The sequence below is a fragment of the Poecilia mexicana genome, unplaced genomic scaffold (assembly GCF_051168715.1).
Source record: "Poecilia mexicana isolate PSO_F unplaced genomic scaffold, ASM5116871v1 scaffold_3, whole genome shotgun sequence".
Lineage (NCBI taxonomy): Eukaryota > Metazoa > Chordata > Actinopteri > Cyprinodontiformes > Poeciliidae > Poecilia > Poecilia mexicana.
This window is the reverse complement of record NW_028263372.1, coordinates 35902356-35919882: the sequence shown is the minus strand read 5'-3', so window position 1 is coordinate 35919882 and position 17527 is coordinate 35902356. Positions and strand designations below refer to the sequence as shown.

Genomic DNA, 17527 nt, shown 5'->3' with positions numbered 1-17527 from the left:
GTTCTTCCTGTGCATGTTCTTCCTGTACATGTTCTTCCTGTAGATGTTCTTCCTGTAGATGTTCTTCCTGTGCATGTTCTTCCTGTAGATGTTCTTCCTGTGCATGTTCTTCCTGTACATGTTCTTCCTGTAGATGTTCTTCCTGTAGATGTTCTTCCTGTACATGTTCTTCCTGTACATGTTCTTCCTGTACATGTTCTTCCTGTACATGTTCTTCCTGTACATGTTCTTCCTGTACATGTTCTTCCTGTAGATGTTCTTCCTGTACATGTTCTTCCTGTACATGTTCTTCCTGTAGATGTTCTTCCTGTGCATGTTCTTCCTGTACATGTTCTTCCTGTACATGTTCTTCCTGTACATGTTCTTCCTGTGCATGTTCTTCCTGTAGATGTTCTTCCTGTAGATGTTCTTCCTGTAGATGTTCTTCCTGTAGATGTTCTTCCTGTACATGTTCGGACTGTGGCTGCTGCCACCTGGATACCTTTAGCTCATCCAGACACCAGCAGTCGTTTGATCTGATGCTGAATGAGCTGAGTCCAGAGGAGGCGCTCTAACAGCCACCTGGGGATAAAATGAGTAAAGAAGCAGCAGAGGTTGAACTCTGGATGACCACAACGTCCTCACGCTGACTTTTCATCTCACTTCATGAAGGAGACGCGGAGCGTTGGCACTTGTAATGAGGTTTCTCAGTCTGGAGATACTGGGCTGTGAAATGTCGCACGTTTATTTCCATTCCTCCCATCACACATGGACACAACCAGCACTAATTGCTTTGTATTAACACCCAGACGTCCAGGAGGTAATTGAATTTAAAGCGGCTCTTCTTCGCCTGCGTCCTGCGCGACCCGACTTATTAGAGCCTTAAACATCATCACCTTTCTAAGCTGTTGACTCAACCAGGAAGCAGTTTTGCTGTCTCTGCTCTACAGAGACGATGAGTAACCCGGAGTTTCACCTGCAACCTTCCACCAACCGTCACAGCGCTCTTTATTACAGCACATTAAAAAACCATATGGGACATAATTGAGTCTAATAACCGTCAGTGTGGCAGTGAACTCAGGGGGGCAGCAGGTTCAGAGCCTGCTTACCTTGTGCATGTCGTTAATCAGCCTCTGCCAGGCTGCACTGTGTGAGCCGGCGGAGATCTGATGAAAACAGAGGCAACTGTATGTGACGGCAGCAGGGCTGATGAGTGAAGGCGGAGACACCGGGGACATTTACAGAGCATCACTCACCGACACAGCGCAGAGACTGATGACGAACTGGAAAACCGGAGCAGGAAACTCCAGGGAAGATTCATGGAGGTAAAGAAGGAGGACATGAGAGTTGGTTCAGTGGCTGAGTAGGAAGAGGATGGAGAGAGAAGATGGCATGTGATCTGCTAAAAAGAATAATAATGTATGGTTTTATGGTCTTTCTCCTGCATAAGACCATCATACCAGCCATGAGGAGAGGAAACAAACTCGGAACATCCAAGTTTCCAAGTTAGAAACTTGGAAACTTGGATTTCCAAAATGTTACACATTTTTTGTAACAATGTGTGAGCAGTTACTGCTCTTGAATCCAATTCTAGTTTGTTTAGTCCGGTTGGTTTGTGGAGGTGTGAATGCACAACTGGACCAGAGGAGTGAACTCTGGTCCACCTGCAAACCTTTGTCTCCATTTGGTGGAAGTGAACTCTGGAACAGACCGAATGCATATGTGAATACCATGCGGACCAGAGACCGCTCCAGAAGCAGGAAGTGGACTACAGCGCAGGGCATTCTGGGTAAAATGTGCATGGTTCTACCAAAGGCAAAAGAAAAATCCTCCAGTCGTTAAATTTTGACGCCTCCATCTTGTTTCCATCTGGTGAAGAAGGAAGTTGCGCTCAGTGTCTTCAGAGGTTTCTGTGTCGTTTCCCTCAGTGTGTCTGGGTGCAGCGCCCCCCACAGGCCGGGAGCTTCTCCATGTTGTGACGCCTTTCTGCAGGACAGTGGGTCTAAAGATTGAAACATGATTTCTTTTATTATTTATTTGCTGCCAGCCTGCGGCCGTCCTCAGTGACGGGCTTTGAAGAGCGGCGGCTTTGATGGAAGTGAAATCTGATTTTCAGGGTCTTCTGTCCCGAGTCTGTTCGTCCTCTCACATCACCAGAGCGGAGTCCAGACGGCGAGGCGCTCTGACGAAGAGGCAGAAGAAAGGACCACTAACGCAGCGACATGTTGACGTGTTTGAATCTGATGAAGATCAGTGGGATGGATTTAATTTATTCTATAAATATTGATGCTTCTGGTTGCTGTGGACTCACCAGTTAGATGATGATCAGATCTTCATCATCAGACCTTTACATCCTCCTCATCTTCTGGAATCTGACAGTCTGAGTCAATATTGTCTAATTGATCAACTTTTTGTTGCCGTCCTGTTTCCAGCCTCCTTCGGAACATGAAACGTTCCCAGAGGTGTGAGATGAAGAGACGTTAAATCGTTTCTGCTGCCAGACGTTCCCACTAAACCCTTAATGCTGCATCTGCAAGCAGACGCCTGAAAAAACCGCAGCGATGTCTCTGATTCTCCCAACTCACACAAAGGTTTTAGATTCATCTGAGTTTTGTGCTGTAGAACTCACGACCTGCCGCTCATTGCAATACTGAATGATTTAACACCACTGATAACTGGATTCAGTGAAATATTCAGTAATAATAGTGAGTCGGAGTATTTAGTTCAGGACTGATTCCAGACTCCTGAAGCCTGTCCGGTTTCTGGTGAGGAGAAAATATGTCTCTTTGCAGGAACCACAACAAGCTGGACGTCTGCAGGTCCAGCCTGTTAAAGTGTCAGGAGTCTCAGCGTCTGTCACACCGCGGCTCTGGTGAGTTTTATTCCTCAGACTGGCTGGATTTTACCGCCTCACTCTCTGATCTGACCAGGAAGTGGAGCGCGTAAAAGAGCAGATAAAGTTCTGAGTGGCCTGTTTGGGAAACCCGGCCAGCTGAACGAGCATTCAGATGTTTAGTACCCAGAGGTCCAGAACCGGCCCGGCCTCCAGCCCACTCAGGCGCCGGCAGGCGGCAAATGGATTGAGCAGCAGGTGGTCTTTATGCTGCTCAAGGCTGCGACTGTAAAAACATTAATGACTCTCTGGTGAAACGACTGCTGGTAAAAACGCTTCTGTCCTTTTCCAGACATTTTGCTGCAGATCTGCTGCTGTGTTTGGGATCATGGTTCTGTTGATGACCCGGCTGCAGCTTTTGGACTCAGAGATCTATCATGGCGTCATATGAACACAGGCCAAAGAACAAACCACAGTATATTCTAGAACTTCTCCATGTAATTTGAATTTTAAGCTAAGATCCTTGTAAGAGACTTTTTATTTCTAGATAACTGATGACTGAGTTTGTAAGAAAAACATTTTTATATGGAGCAGTAACGTTTATTTTTACAGAACTGAGAAACTAACCAAAAGTGTTTTAAAATAAAATAAAATGTAACTTTATTTATTTTTCATTTTATTCCCCTGCTGGTTTTAGCCCTTCCCAGGTTGATGGGAACTCAGGCGCCGTTTCTTTAAGGTCATTGCTGATTAACTTCCAGCACACACACACACACACACACACACGCAGACACACACACAGACACACACAGACACACACAGACACACACACACACAGACACACACAGACACACACAGACACGCACACACACACACACACACACACACACACACACACACACACACACACACACAGACACACACAGACACACACAGACACACACACACACACACACACACACACACACACACACACACACACACACAGACACACACAGACACACACAGACACGCACACACACACACACACACACACACAGACACACACAGACACGCACACACACAGACACACACAGACACACACGCACACAGACACACACACACACAGACACACACCGACACACACGCACACACGCACACAGACACACACACACGCACACCCCCACACACACACACACACACACACACCCCCACACACACACACACACACACGCACACACGTACACAGACACACACACACACACACACACACACACACCCCTGTCTGACCGACCTGCTGCTGTTTGATCCGGTGGTTTTGTGTCGGTTTTCTCTGTTTCAGTCACTGAAACTTTCTCTCTTCAGACTTCGGAGGAATTTGATGTTTTCTGAATGAAATGAACAAACTGCAGGCTGTTGGCTTCATTTATTCTGTAGTAGATCTGGATGTTTAGCTATAAATCAGCAGTTTGTTGTTTTTCTGTCTGTTTTCTGGTAACTGAGTGAATTTAGTCTGTTCAGCCACACATTCAGTTTTTCCTGCCAGCCTGAAGGAGACGATGTGAGAACTGGAATGATTTCTGTTTCTGTCGCTGCAACAAGCAGCGTTCCTTGTTTCTGGTTGTTGAGGCGTGACCAGCTGGTCGCTGTAACACATCAGGGTTAAACTAAAGTGTCAGACTTTAAGCAGCAGATCAGCTGTGGTTACGGCTGACCCAACTGGGGGTAAGGTGTGAATTTCTGCTTCGGCTGCCTCCAAACTGTGAAACCCTGCAGGCCCACTTTGTCTGATTAAAGTGATGTAACGGAAAGATGCTGCGTGTCGGCTCTCATCAGACGCTCTGGCTGCGGGTCTGGAGGTTTTTGCCTCAGTGTTTTTAACTCATTTTGTGTTTTTGTCTGCAGGTGGAGCGAGAGATCGCCATCCTGAAACTCATCGAGCATCCTCACGTCCTGAAGCTGCACGACGTCTACGAAAACAAGAAATACCTGTAAGCTCCTTTTCAAAGGTTCAACTGAGGTCAGATTTCTGGCTGGAAAAATAAAATCAAAAGGTTTGAATTTGTAATTGTGGCAAAACAGTCAAAATGAGCTGATTGGACATGAGGGGGACGACACAGAGACTGGACGCTTCGCCGATGAGCAGCACAGCAGGGGGCCGGAGCCCCAGAGAGAAACGGCTCCTGACAGGGAGAACAGGCAGAGACTGATTATCACCTGAGTTCATTTAACTATTAAAAAAATGAATAAGTAAAATATCATTTGTTTCCTATTAAAATCAGTAAAATAATTAAAAATGAATAAAAAGGAAAAAATTTTACCTTTTAAAAATCATTTTAAGAGTTGGTATATAAAATCGCAGCTCCAGATAAATCATTTTAAGCAGAAGTTAAAAGTTAAACTCAGGAACGCTGCAGCAGCTTCCAGGCACGATGGTGGCAGCATCATGCTGTGGGCCTGGCATTTTCCACCTGCTTCTTATTTTTTAGAACGATTGCTGCTAACAAAGAGATGATCGCTGAGAATATTTCATGCCTCTAAGTGATGAAAGAGTCTGGAAGTAAAGGTCAAAGGTCAAAGCTTGCTGCTGAATGTTAAGCAATGAAGTAATTGTGCAGCTAATGTCTGTTTCTTTAATAGAGACAAGAGGATCAGGTTGTTCTCTTGTTTCCTCATTAAGCCTGAATTGTTTCTCCATCAGTCCAGCCTGCAGCAGCTGCAGCTTTTCCATCCTTTATTGTCTGCATCAATCTGCTGCTCGTTGCTCCAGCGGCGACGCTCAACGCGACGCTCAGTAATTGATAAAGCCGCCGCCGTCAGATGGAGCCGGAATTTGTTTTCCTAATGTTGCGCGGACGGCGACGGACGGTCATCGTGGATGGAAACAGGAAGTCCCGCGCGCACAAATCACAGCCGGCCGTGTTTCTAATTTAAACGGCTCTGACGGGGAAACGCTCCAGCAGATCCCTTAATCTGCTAATAAATCAGGCAGCGAGGACGGCGAAGCCGCGATCAGGGATGTTCCTGAGATAAATCAGGCCTGGAGATGGATGAAACATTTTACAGCACAAACAGATTTACTTCATACATCAACGTAGGTTAGAGCCGAACGCGCTGCAGTTTACGACTGGATTATATGATTTATGCCTCCTTCAGCCGGACGGAAGATGAAACAAAAGATTTCTGTAAAATCTGGGCTGACAGGAAACCATCTGGAGATGAATTATGAACCCAAAAATTTGTCGTCTTCTGCTCGGAAAATGCTGAAACTGATTGAATTTGTTTAAAGTTCAGATCCAGAAACACAAACCAGATTCTTCTGCTGTAATAAAGTTGCTTCAGGTTGTTGCACAGAAAAAGTTTAACAGCCAAAAGGATCAAATAAAAACGGCGAAAGAGAAAAAAAACCTGAAGAATTAAAACAGTTAAATAATGTTTTATATATAAACGTTAATATTTCTGCCTCAGTGATTCAACCATGTGAAAATCAGCTGCAGCGGTCTAGTCAAAGTCCTTTCTTAAAATGGGGGATAAAATCAAAAACTTTGGGACAGATCTTAATTATTGTAGTATTTCCTGATAAATGAAGTGTAGATCTGACGGTGTGATGACCTCTGACCTCTGCAGGTACCTGGTGCTGGAACACGTGTCAGGGGGGGAGCTGTTCGACTACCTGGTGAAGAAAGGCCGGCTGACGCCCAAAGAGGCCCGGAAGTTCTTCAGACAGATCATCTCAGCGCTGGACTTCTGCCACAGCCACTCCATCTGGTCCGTACGCACACCACGGTTCTGACCCGGTCCGATCCGCGGTTCTGACCCGGTCCGATCCGCGGTTCTGACCCGGTCCGATCCGCGGTTCTGACCCGGCCCGATCCGCGGACCTGACCCGGTCCGATCCGCGGTCCTGACCCGGTCCGATCCAGTCTGCTAGGTTCAGAACCAGCCTGAGGTCCTGACCCGGTCTGATCCGCGGTTCTGACCCGGTCCGATCCGCGGTCCTGACCCGGTCCAATCCGCGGTTCTGACCCGGTCTGATCCAGTCTGCTAGGTTCAGAACCAGCCTGAGGTCCTGACCCGGTCCGATCCGCGGTTCTGACCCGGTCTGATCCAGTCTGCTAGGTTCAGAACCAGCCTGAGGTCCTGACCCGGTCCGATCCGCAGTTCTGACCCGGTCCGATCCGCGGTTCTGACCCGGTCTGATCCGCGGTCCTGACCCGGTCTGATCCGCGGTTCTGACCCAGTTCGATCCAGTCTGCTGGGTTCAGAACCAGCCTGAGGTCCTGACCCGGTCCGATCCGCGGTTCTGACCCGGTCTGATCCGGGGTTCTGACCCAGTTCGATTCAGTCTGCTGGGTTCAGAACCAGCCTGAGGTCATGACCCGGTCCGATCCGCGGTTCTGACCTGGTCCGATCCAGCCTGAGGTCCTGACCCGGTCTGATCCGCAGTTCTGACCCGGTCCGATCCGCGGTTCTGACCCGGTCTGATCCAGTCTGCTGGGTTCAGAACCACTCTGAGGTCCTGACCCGTTCTGACCCGGTTCAATCCGCGGTTCTGACCCGGTTCGATCCACGGTTCGGTTCTGACCCGGTCTGATCTGCGGTTCTGACCCAGTTCGATCCAGTCTGCTAGGTTCAGAACCAGCCTGAGGTCCTGACCCGGTTCGATCCGCGGTTCTGACCCGGTCCGATCCGCGGTTCTGACCCGGTCCGATCCGCGGTTCTGACCCGGTCTGATCCGCGGTTCTGACCCAGTGCGATCCGCGGTCCTGACCCGGTCCGATCCAGCCTGAGGTCCTGACCCGGTCTGATCCGCGGTCCTGACCCGGTCCGATCCGCGATTCTGACCCGGTCCGATCCAGCCTGAGGTCCTGACCCGGTCTGATCCGCAGTTCTGACCCGGTCTGATCTGCGGTTCTGACCCGGTCTGATCCAGTCTGCTGGGTTCAGAACCAGCCTGAGGTCCTGACCTGGTCCGATCTGCGGTTCTGACCTGGTCCGATCCGCGGTTCGGTTCTGACCCGGTCTGATCTGCGGTTCTGACCCGGTCTGATCCGCGGTTCTGACCTGGTCCGATCCGCGGTTCGGTTCTGACCCGGTCTGATCTGCGGTTCTGACCCGGTCTGATCCAGTCTGCTGGGTTCAGAACCAGCCTGAGGTCCTGACCCGGCCCGGACCAGAAGAACTCGACTCGTCTCCGGTTGATGAAAACTTCGGGTTCAGCCTGGAAGTGCAGGTTATTCCCAGGATGATGCCGAGTCGTTCCTGAAGCGTTTGCTCCGTTGTCGGCGGTTCCCTCTGCTGTCAGCCGTTGCCGGGGGCGACGGTGGAGGCGGCGGCTCCTCTTGATCTCCTCTCGTCTCCCTGAAACCTTTCGCTGCTCCACTCCTGCTGCAGCTCTGCGTCTGAAGTGTAGCTGCACATCAAAGGCCTCGGCGCTGGACGTCAAGTGTTGCTTTGAAGGACTCGGTTTATTTGGAACCACAGAGACACTGAAAATCCTCAGCTGCAGGTTTTAACTGGCTGTTTATGATCAAAAGCAGAAGTTTATTATAAATGTTTGCAAAGAACACTTCATGGTTTCAAGGAAACATTTCACTGTGGGCTGGAAGACAAAAACAGACTGAATTGCAGCAGCTGTCAGCCTGTTTACTTCATCTGAAGCTGTAAAATCAGACGACCAGAAATTCAGGAAACAAAATACTGACTTAAACGTTTAGTTTTTACTTCAGTAGATTTTCTTCACAGTCTAAACAGAAAACATCCACCTTCAGTAAGGACTCTGAAGGCAGCGTTGGCCAGGAAAAGCCTCCAGAGCTAATGGCTGTTTAGCACTGTATTGTTTTTGCTAACTTTGAAATTGTTTAGCGCATTTAGCATTTAGCATTTAGCATTTAGCTTTCACTGATGCTAAGGCGCTAAATTGTTTCATAAACCTTCAGTTGAATAAAGTTCAAAATTTTTATCAAAGTTTTGGTGACGACTGAAACTGACTCTGTCACCCCTGTCCCCCCGTCTCCCTGACCCCCCGTCCCTCTGTCCCCCCGTCCCTCTGACCCCCCCATCCCTCTTGCGTCTGTCCCCCTGTCCCTCTGTCCCCCTGACCCCCCGTCCCTGTGTCCCCCTGTCCCCCGTCCCTGTCCCCCCCTGTCCCCCCGTCCCCCTGACCCCCCGTCCCTCTGTCCCCCTGACCCCCCGTCCCTCTGTCCCCATGTCCCCCCGTCCCCCTGACCCCCCGTCCCTCTGTCCCCCCGTCCCTCTGTCCCCCTGTCCCCCTGACCCCCCGTCCCTCTGTCCCCCTGTCCCCCCGTCTCCCTGACCCCCCGTCCCTCTGTCCCCCTGACCCCCCGTCCCTCTGTCCCCCCGTCCCTCTGTCCCCCTGTCCCCCCGTCCCCCTGACCCCCCGTCCCTCTGTCCCCCTGTCCCCCCGTCTCCCTGACCCCCCGTCCCTCTGTCCCCCTGTCCCCCCGTCCCCCTGACCCCCCGTCCCTCTGTCCCCCCGTCCCCCTGACCCCCCGTCCCTCTGTCCCCCTGTCCCCCCGTCCCCCTGACCCCCCGTCCCTCTGTCCCCCTGTCCCCCCGTCCCTCTGTCCCCCCGTCCCTCTGTCCCCCTGCAGCCACAGAGACCTGAAGCCAGAGAACTTGTTGTTAGATGAGAAGAATAACATCAGAATAGCCGACTTCGGCATGGCGTCTCTGCAGGTCGGGGACAGTCTGCTGGAGACCAGCTGTGGGTGAGTCCCGACCTGCTGCCTCATCATTTCTGGTTTCTGAAACTTTTCCTCCTTCACTTCTTCTTTACGTATCAAATATTTTTGGTCCATTGCTGTTAAACTCAGTCATTTCTGTTTCTTATGTTAAATATTCGTTTTAAGATTGAAGTTTTCGTTTTCAACTGCAGAATTGGCTGCAGAATTTTGTGAATTTCTGGCAGTGAAACAACCCCACAGCATGACACTGCCAGCGCCGTGCTTTACAGTTGGTGATGTTTTCTTAGCTTTGAAAGCCTCACTAACTTTTCCCATCATTCTTCTCGTCTTTGTGTCCAAACGACTCGATGTTTGTAAAACAGAACAGCAGCTGCTGAGTTCAGTTTCCGCCAATCCAGCATTTTCACTGACATTTTTCTGAACCACTCATCACTGGAGGTGTATGTATATATTTGAGCCTGTATGAAAAGTTTTGACCGCTAGTGGAAGAGAGAAACTTAAAATTAAATCCAAGGTTGCTGTTTAAATTAGCAGATGGGTGAGACCTGCATGCCTGTGATGACTGAAACCGAACCGCATGCAGGAAGAGCTAAACGGGTTTCTGGAAACGCCTCACCCAAAATAAACATCATGAGTCTGTTAATGCAGACATAAACATCTAACTAAATGAGTTTAATCAAAACCTCAAAGCATTTCATTTATTTAAATAATGGATTTAGTTTATTTTTATTAGATTTGTTTGAGAAATGCAAAGAGAAATGCTGAGACCTATCAGACGAGCACTTTAGCAGGGATTTAAAAGCTCTTCTTGGTGAGTCGGCTTCTGTTAGCATTGAAGCAGATACACTCCTTATCACCCGAATGCTTGTTTAAAACAAAACTTTAGTGGATGGAAGCAGCTGAAAGTCTCAATTTTCTCAGCTGAAAAAAGTCTGAACTTAGCTGCAGTAACATGTTTGGCATCAAAACGTCATGTTATGCTAACGCTACATGTGGAGGGAAGTCAGAAAACTTGAGTCCAAATCTCTGCTGCAGCTGATCACTGTGTGTGCTGATTGATTTATTTACAAGGATCAGCAGCAAACCTCAAAATGAAAAACTGAAGTTCTTACCTGAGTAAATTCAGCCTGATTCCTCGTTTTTGTTGAATAAAGAGGGAAAAACAATCAGAATTGAGTAATTTGTCTCGGGAAACTGATCGCTCCTTTCATCGGTCCGTTTGTGGAACGTAATCTCTCATATTCTGAGTTTGGCCACTAGAGGGTCTCAGTGAATCTGTGGTTAATTTTCTGCTGTTAAAACTGGTTTCTTGTCATCAGCTGCTGTAAAGTCGGTTTCTGGTCCGTAAAGTAGAACCAGCAGCTGCAGATCAGCAGCAGCCATGTTTGTTTTCCTCCTGCAGCGACTGAAACTTCCTCCTCCACGCTCCGACGGGTTCGGGTCGGATCGGCTCCACCAAGCGCTGTTAATGAAACCCAAACGAGCGGAGTCCGGCAGGAAGCTGTGAGCAGAGGCGCTCGGCATGTTGCGGTCGACCTGCTTCACCTCATTTACATAATTAGGAATGTCATCAGTGGAGATGAAGTGTGTGTGTTTACACACTGCTGGGGGAACCGGGCTCTCCGCTTCGCTGGTTCTGAGGACCAGAGGAGGTTCTGCAGAACCGACCTGTCAGGAAATACATTTAAATGCCGTTTGTCACATTTAAGTTAAAATATTTACTAGCAGATGAATTGTTTTTGTAGCTGTTTGAGATCTGCTGCAGGATCTGTTACACACTGAAAAAACACAAAATCTGACCAAGATTAATTCACTTATTCATTTAGGTAAAATAATCTGCCTGGGGAACGAGAGCCTTTAATCAATACTGAGGATTATTAGAACAGGCTCCTATGTCTTGATGAAAAGTTACTTGTAAGTTGGTTCAGTCTTACTTTAAGTGAACTATGATATTTGCAGCAGAAACTTGACCAAAATTACTTGCTAATATTTTGTGTTTTTGCAGTGCAGGTCGATTAGTCGTCTTGTTTTATTTCCTCTTTCCAGGCAGTTTTTCAGAATGTGAAGTGATGAATGTTTCCACTGCCTGCAAATGAAACCGCAGCAACGTTTCAGGAGGCCGAGGCCAGCAGACGATGCATTTCCTGTCCTTCTGCATAAATATGTACAAATAAACATAAAGGACAAATAAAATGAAAACTGAGGAGACTGGATGAAAAAAAAGTTTTCTGCAGGAGGAAACTTGAATCTAAAACTTCAAACTGACTTTCTTCCTGTAGAGTCACAACTGTAAGATATTAAACATGGAAATCCTCTTTTCCTTCATATTTATTTACATTTTTATGAAGTGAATTACAGTAACTGAAGCACCTCAGTTATGATCTCACACAAGATTCAACCAATCAGAATCTGATTAAAAACTCTTTAAATGCACCGAAATTATTGATTTCTGTTAAAACTTCGTCCATCTTTTCCTGTTTATTCCTGCAGGGTCACTTTTATTTAATAAAATGTAGAAATGTAGAATTTATTTTTTTATGTAAACTGACCCCAGATGTTAATAAGGATCTGGATTCAGAGCTGCTGGTTTAAATCTGCTTCAGATCAACACCAGGATCCACCAGAAAAGAAAAACGGTTTTATTTCTGTTCTTCTGTCTCCGTTCTTCCTCCTCTCTCTGTTTCTGTTCTTCTCTCGGTTCTTCCTCCTCTCTCTGTTTTCTGTTCTTCTGTCTCCGTTCTTCCTCCTCTCTCTGTTTCTGTTCTTCTCTCCGTTCTTCCTCCTCTCTCTGTTTTCTGTTCTTCTGTCTCGGTTCTTCCTCCTCTCTCTGTTTTCTGTTCTTCTCTCCGTTCTTCCTCCTCTCTCTGTTTTCTGTTCTTCTGTCTCCGTTCTTCCTCCTCTCTCTGTTTCTGTTCTTCTCTCCGTTCTTCCTCCTCTCTCTGTTTCTGTTCTTCTCTCCGTTCTTCCTCCTCTCTCTGTTTTCTGTTCTTCTGTCTCGGTTCTTCCTCCTCTCTCTGTTTCTGTTCTTCTCTCGGTTCTTCCTCCTCTCTCTGTTTTCTGTTCTTCTTTCTCCGTTCTTCCTCCTCTCTCTGTTTCTGTTCTTCTCTCGGTTCTTCCTCCTCTCTCTGTTTTCTGTTCTTCTCTCCGTTCTTCCTCCTCTCTCTGTTTTCTGTTCTTCTCTCGGTTCTTCCTCCTCTCTCTGTTTTCTGTTCTTCTGTCTCCGTTCTTCCTCCTCTCGCTGGTTTTGTGTGAACGGGTTTCATGTGGAGAATCTCCTCCAGACTAACGTCCGGTTTGCTCTGCTTTCAGATCTCCGCACTACGCCTGCCCGGAGGTCATCAGGGTGAGTGCTTTCTCTGCTTTCTGTTCAGTAAGAGCTGCTCTTCCATCTCCGCTCTCTGCGCTCTTCCTCCTCCTCCTCTTCATCACGTCGCCTCCAAACTCAAATGCACTTTCTTTGTATTTCATCTTCTGAGAACTAAAACCTGTTAGAGTTTCAGTCTGTATTTCTGCTTAATGCATCTGAACCTCCATAACCTCTGCTGAACTTTGAGTTGGTTTGACGTCAGTTTTCCATCTTTTTGCTGGAAAATCTTTTTAATTTCTGAAATAATAACTGATGATCTTCTTGTCTGAGTTCTTGAATCTTTCATCGCAGCATTTTGTCTTCATTCAGGGAGAGAAATACGACGGGAGGAAAGCAGACGCATGGAGCTGCGGAGTCATCCTGTTTGCACTTTTAGTGGTGAGTAACCCTGCAGCAGCTGCAGCATCTGCAGCAGCTGCAGCATCTGCAGCAGCTGAAGCAGCTGCAAAATAAACAACTCAGAAAATAGAACCACTGAACCAGGAAAACTTTCTGTTATTGAAAAGTAACAAATTAACGTCAGCAGATCCTTTCATAGCTTCATCTGAGAGGAAACGACTGAACACAGAAACGTTTTATCTAAAAGAGTCAAAACCAGAATCTGCTTTATGTTCATGTTATTATGATTAGTGCAAAAAATGAAGTTTATGAAGTTTGTAACCAGGATTTTACCAAACCAACTATGGTTACTTATTCTTCCTGCAGCATCTTCATCAGATTTCTCTGTTTTCCCTCTGAGCTGCTTTTATTCCTGAAGTTAAAACCGATAAAAACAGAAGATTTAAGGATTTATTTAAGTTTTTTCCGATTAAACGGATCAGATCGAAGCTGCTGCAGAAAAATCCAGAAAACTGTGAGCTTCACTTTCCATCCAGATGGTGAGGAAGAGGAGCTTCCCAAACATCTTCCAACCTCTGGTGAAACGTGACAGTGATGAGTGAGTCGCCACGGCAACGAGTTGATTGCTGTTTGTTCGCCGTGTGAAGCGAAGCGTGGCGGCGTCTTGATTAAGGCAGGAAGATGAATGTCCCGGCCCGCGTTGTTGTGACAACTCGTTGCCGTGTCGACAGCCATCTGGTGATGAAGCCGCCCTCCTCGCCTCGGACGGCTTCATTACCGCCGACGGGCCCACTTCCTGTCTGACGGGCCCACTTCCTGTCTGACGGACCCACTTCCTGTCTGACGGACCCACTTCCTGTCTGACGGACCCACTTCCTGTCTGACGGACCCACTGGTTCTGGTAACCAGAAACAAATCCACGATCAGAGACAGAAAATGTTTCAAAGTGATGCGAGTTCTTCAAACCCGAAGCCGGTTCGGTTCTGAGAGATGAGACCACAGCACAGCGGTGGCAGTATCATGCTGATGGGAGATAAATCCAGGATAGTCCTGGAGGAAACCACTCTACTGGGATGGTTCATATCAGGGGTCCAACATGTGGGTCGGGGGCCATTTGTGGCCCTCGGAGTGATTTTGTGCGGCCCTTAATTACAATTAAAGAACAGCTCAAACCCGGTTTTCCAACTCATGTTTGAGTTTTAAAATATTTCTAGATGAAAAGAGAGTATAGAGAAATTTTCACTACCTTTAAAAAAACATACAATTTAAAATCTTTCAAAGTGACGATGTGCCGTACTTCAACATGTTCAAGCATTAATTCAGATCAGACCTGATGGTTTTACTCAAGCTGCTTTTGGTGCATCTGTTCAGTAAACCTGGTTAAATGGAGCTGATAGCATTACCTAATCCTACCGTCTGCAGCTTTGTGTTCATGCTGGTGAAGATTAGATATTTGATTTCTCACCATCATCATCATGGTGTCTTCCTCTCAGGGCGCACTGCCGTTCGACGACGACAACCTGAGGAACCTCCTGGAGAAGGTGAAGCTGGGAGTTTTCCACATGCCGCACTTCATCCCTCCGGACTGCCAGAACCTCCTGCGGGGGATGATCGAGGTGGACGCCGCCAAGCGCCTGACGGTGAGCTGCCGCCCGAAGAGCCGGCGTCAGAAAACAGGCAAATATTCTGAAATCTTCTCCTCTGTTTCCTGGTTCCTCCTGCAGCTAGAGCAGATCCAGAAGCACACGTGGTATCTGTAAGTACAAACCTGCTGGGCTCACCTGTTTCTCATTATGAGAGCTGAAAAGAGGGAAAACGTAGCTGATGATGCTGATGATGCTGTCATCAAAGCTAGTTGTTTTTTTCCCTTTCGAAGAAGTGCGTCCATTAGTCAGGAAGGAGAGCAGCTCCTACAGCTCCTCTGATCTCTAATGGATTCACTGTTTCTGGCTCAGAAAAGCAGAAAATGTTGCTGATGAGAGGAAAACATGGACTGTCTGCAGAGTTTCTGATGCTGCTGCTAAGATGTGACTCCAAAATGGCTACCGCCAAACATCTGCTGTAAAAACATTCAACACTTTGGATGTTTTAACATTTTCACTGCATTAAAATTCAGTCCTGATCTACAGTTTACCAGGTAGAAGGAAATAAAACTGTTTACTCAGCAGATCCGTTTCTTTCTTCACCTTCTGTTTGTTTTTCCTCCAATAATTTTATTCCAAGCAAGAAACAAAAGCTGGTACAATGGCTGTTTCTTCTACAAACAGTAGAAGAAATGAACATAAATACAATATCTAAGGATATTATAGAACATGTAAATTATTATGTTAGATTTAAATTGGTGGGCAGATATACCTTGAATTAAAGTTAGCGCTTTAGCATTAGCTTCCAGTAAATACTGTGTTGATGTAGCATTTGGCATTAGCAGAGCTACTGTTTATTAGTGCTTTGGTGTTAGCGTGACTAGCTAGTGTGGCCCTCCAGTGGTAACATAGAAATGATAATCTGGGATCACGCTGACCTTTGTCCTGGTTGATCAGAGACGACTGGAGAGTTTAAAGCTTCAGTATTCACATTTAACTCCACCTTTCGGTTCCCACAATCCTCTGCTGCTCCTCAGCAGCTCCGCCGTTTGTGTTGCAGAGCTGGGAAAAACGAGCCGGAGCCGGAGCAGCCGGTTCCCAGGAAGGTGTCCATCAGGATGCTGGGCGCGCCGGAGGAGATCGACCCGGACGTCCTGGAGAGCATGCACTCCCTGGGCTGCTTCAGGGACAAGGACAAGCTGACCAAAGACCTGCTGTCTGAGGAGTGAGTGAGAGGATGAACCGTCAGGCCGCGACGCAGCGGCTCTGCTCCGCCAGCCGCTCAGCTCCGTCTTCTCTTCTCAGTGACAACCAGGAGAAGATGATCTACTTCCTGCTGCTGGACCGGAAGGAGAGATACCCGAGCCACGAGGACCAGAACCTGCCGCCACGCAACGAGATCGGTACGTCCCTGCTGCTCCCTGAGCCGTCTGCTGGGTTCAGGCAACCAGAGTAAAAGGAAATGTTTAAGTTTCTGTTTCAGCTTTTGGTTAAAATTGTGGGGAATATTAAAATCTGGACATAACAGGAAACAAATAAAATATTTTTTTCCACCATAATTTACTTCATACTTGATGCAGATTCACTTTAAGGGAACCTGTTATGCAAAAGTCACATTTTGCATGTTTTTGTACTTCCATTTGTGTTTCTACTGCTTCTAAAAACAAAACAAGCACTTAAAAAAAATACTCAGCTGCTTCTTGGCAATAAGTTCATGTTTTCTGGTGTCTGGAAAATGAGCCGTTTCAAAAACCTCCTGCATGTAATATCACATCCTGTGGGAACTGTTTCGTTACCTAGCAACCCAGCGGAGCCCAGCACGTTACCTAGCAACCCAAGAGGAACTCCAGCATTTTTGGTCAGCTGGTACAATGGCTGCTAGAAAAGACAAGCGTTTTGTTGTTGACTCATCCATTCTGGTTGGTTGTGCTTTAGTAGATGAATAACTGGATAAAACAGTTTCTTAATAGGATTTTTTTTTTTTTGCTGCTTTTCAAAGATGTTTGGTTGTATAATTGAGCATCTGTTTGCAGCCATTTTCACAGTGTAAACGTTGAGTTGGGGGGCGTGGCCTATTGGCTTATTTGGATTTAAAGTGACAGACCCCATGAAACAGTTCAGGACGGGCAGAACTGATCAGACTGAAATCTCTCTAATAATAATTTCAGTTATGTAATGAACATGTTTGTATGTAATGAACATGTTTGTATCTCCTATAGACCTGTTGCAGGAAGTGTAATGGGTGACCTTTAACCTTTGGGTCCTGAACTGTTGATCTTCTCGTCCCGTCTCAGCAGATCCTCCCAGGAAGCGCGTGGACTCGCCCATGCTGAGCCGCCACGGCAAGCGGCGACCAGAGAGGAAGTCCATGGAGGTTCTGACCGTCACAGAGGGGGGGTCGCCCGTCCCGGTGCGGCGAGCCATCGACATGGCAACCCACGGTCAGAGGTGAGCAGCGGCGGCTGCACGGTGTGCATGGTCCGACACGTCTCTGGGTCCGAACAGATGTTTAAGGGATCATTTTGGATCCACTGGGATCGTTTTGGATCCATGGGATCTTTTTGTATCAACTGGGATCTTTTTGGACCCACTGGGATCTTTTTTGATCCACTGGGATCGTTTTGGATCAATGGGATCTTTTTGTATCAACTGGGATCTTTTTGGATCCACTGGGATCGTTTTGGATCCACTGGGATCATTTCGATGTATTTAAACAGTTCATGACGACTCTCTGCTTCAC

At 47.3% G+C, this 17527-nt stretch overlaps 1 protein-coding gene across 1 annotated transcript in view; it reads left to right on the top strand.

Annotated features, from left to right (window-relative positions):
* Positions 1-17527, top strand: part of LOC106925402 (serine/threonine-protein kinase BRSK2-like) — a 94369-nt gene that overhangs the window by 54378 nt on the left and 22464 nt on the right. The window contains exons 3-12 of the mRNA XM_088004516.1: positions 4697-4782; positions 6419-6559; positions 9406-9522; positions 12808-12841; positions 13175-13243; positions 14698-14844; positions 14929-14960; positions 15848-16012; positions 16093-16190; positions 17085-17235. Coding sequence (XP_087860642.1) covers positions 4697-4782; positions 6419-6559; positions 9406-9522; positions 12808-12841; positions 13175-13243; positions 14698-14844; positions 14929-14960; positions 15848-16012; positions 16093-16190; positions 17085-17235 — 1040 coding nt within the window. The remainder of the gene's footprint in view (positions 1-4696; positions 4783-6418; positions 6560-9405; positions 9523-12807; positions 12842-13174; positions 13244-14697; positions 14845-14928; positions 14961-15847; positions 16013-16092; positions 16191-17084; positions 17236-17527) is intronic.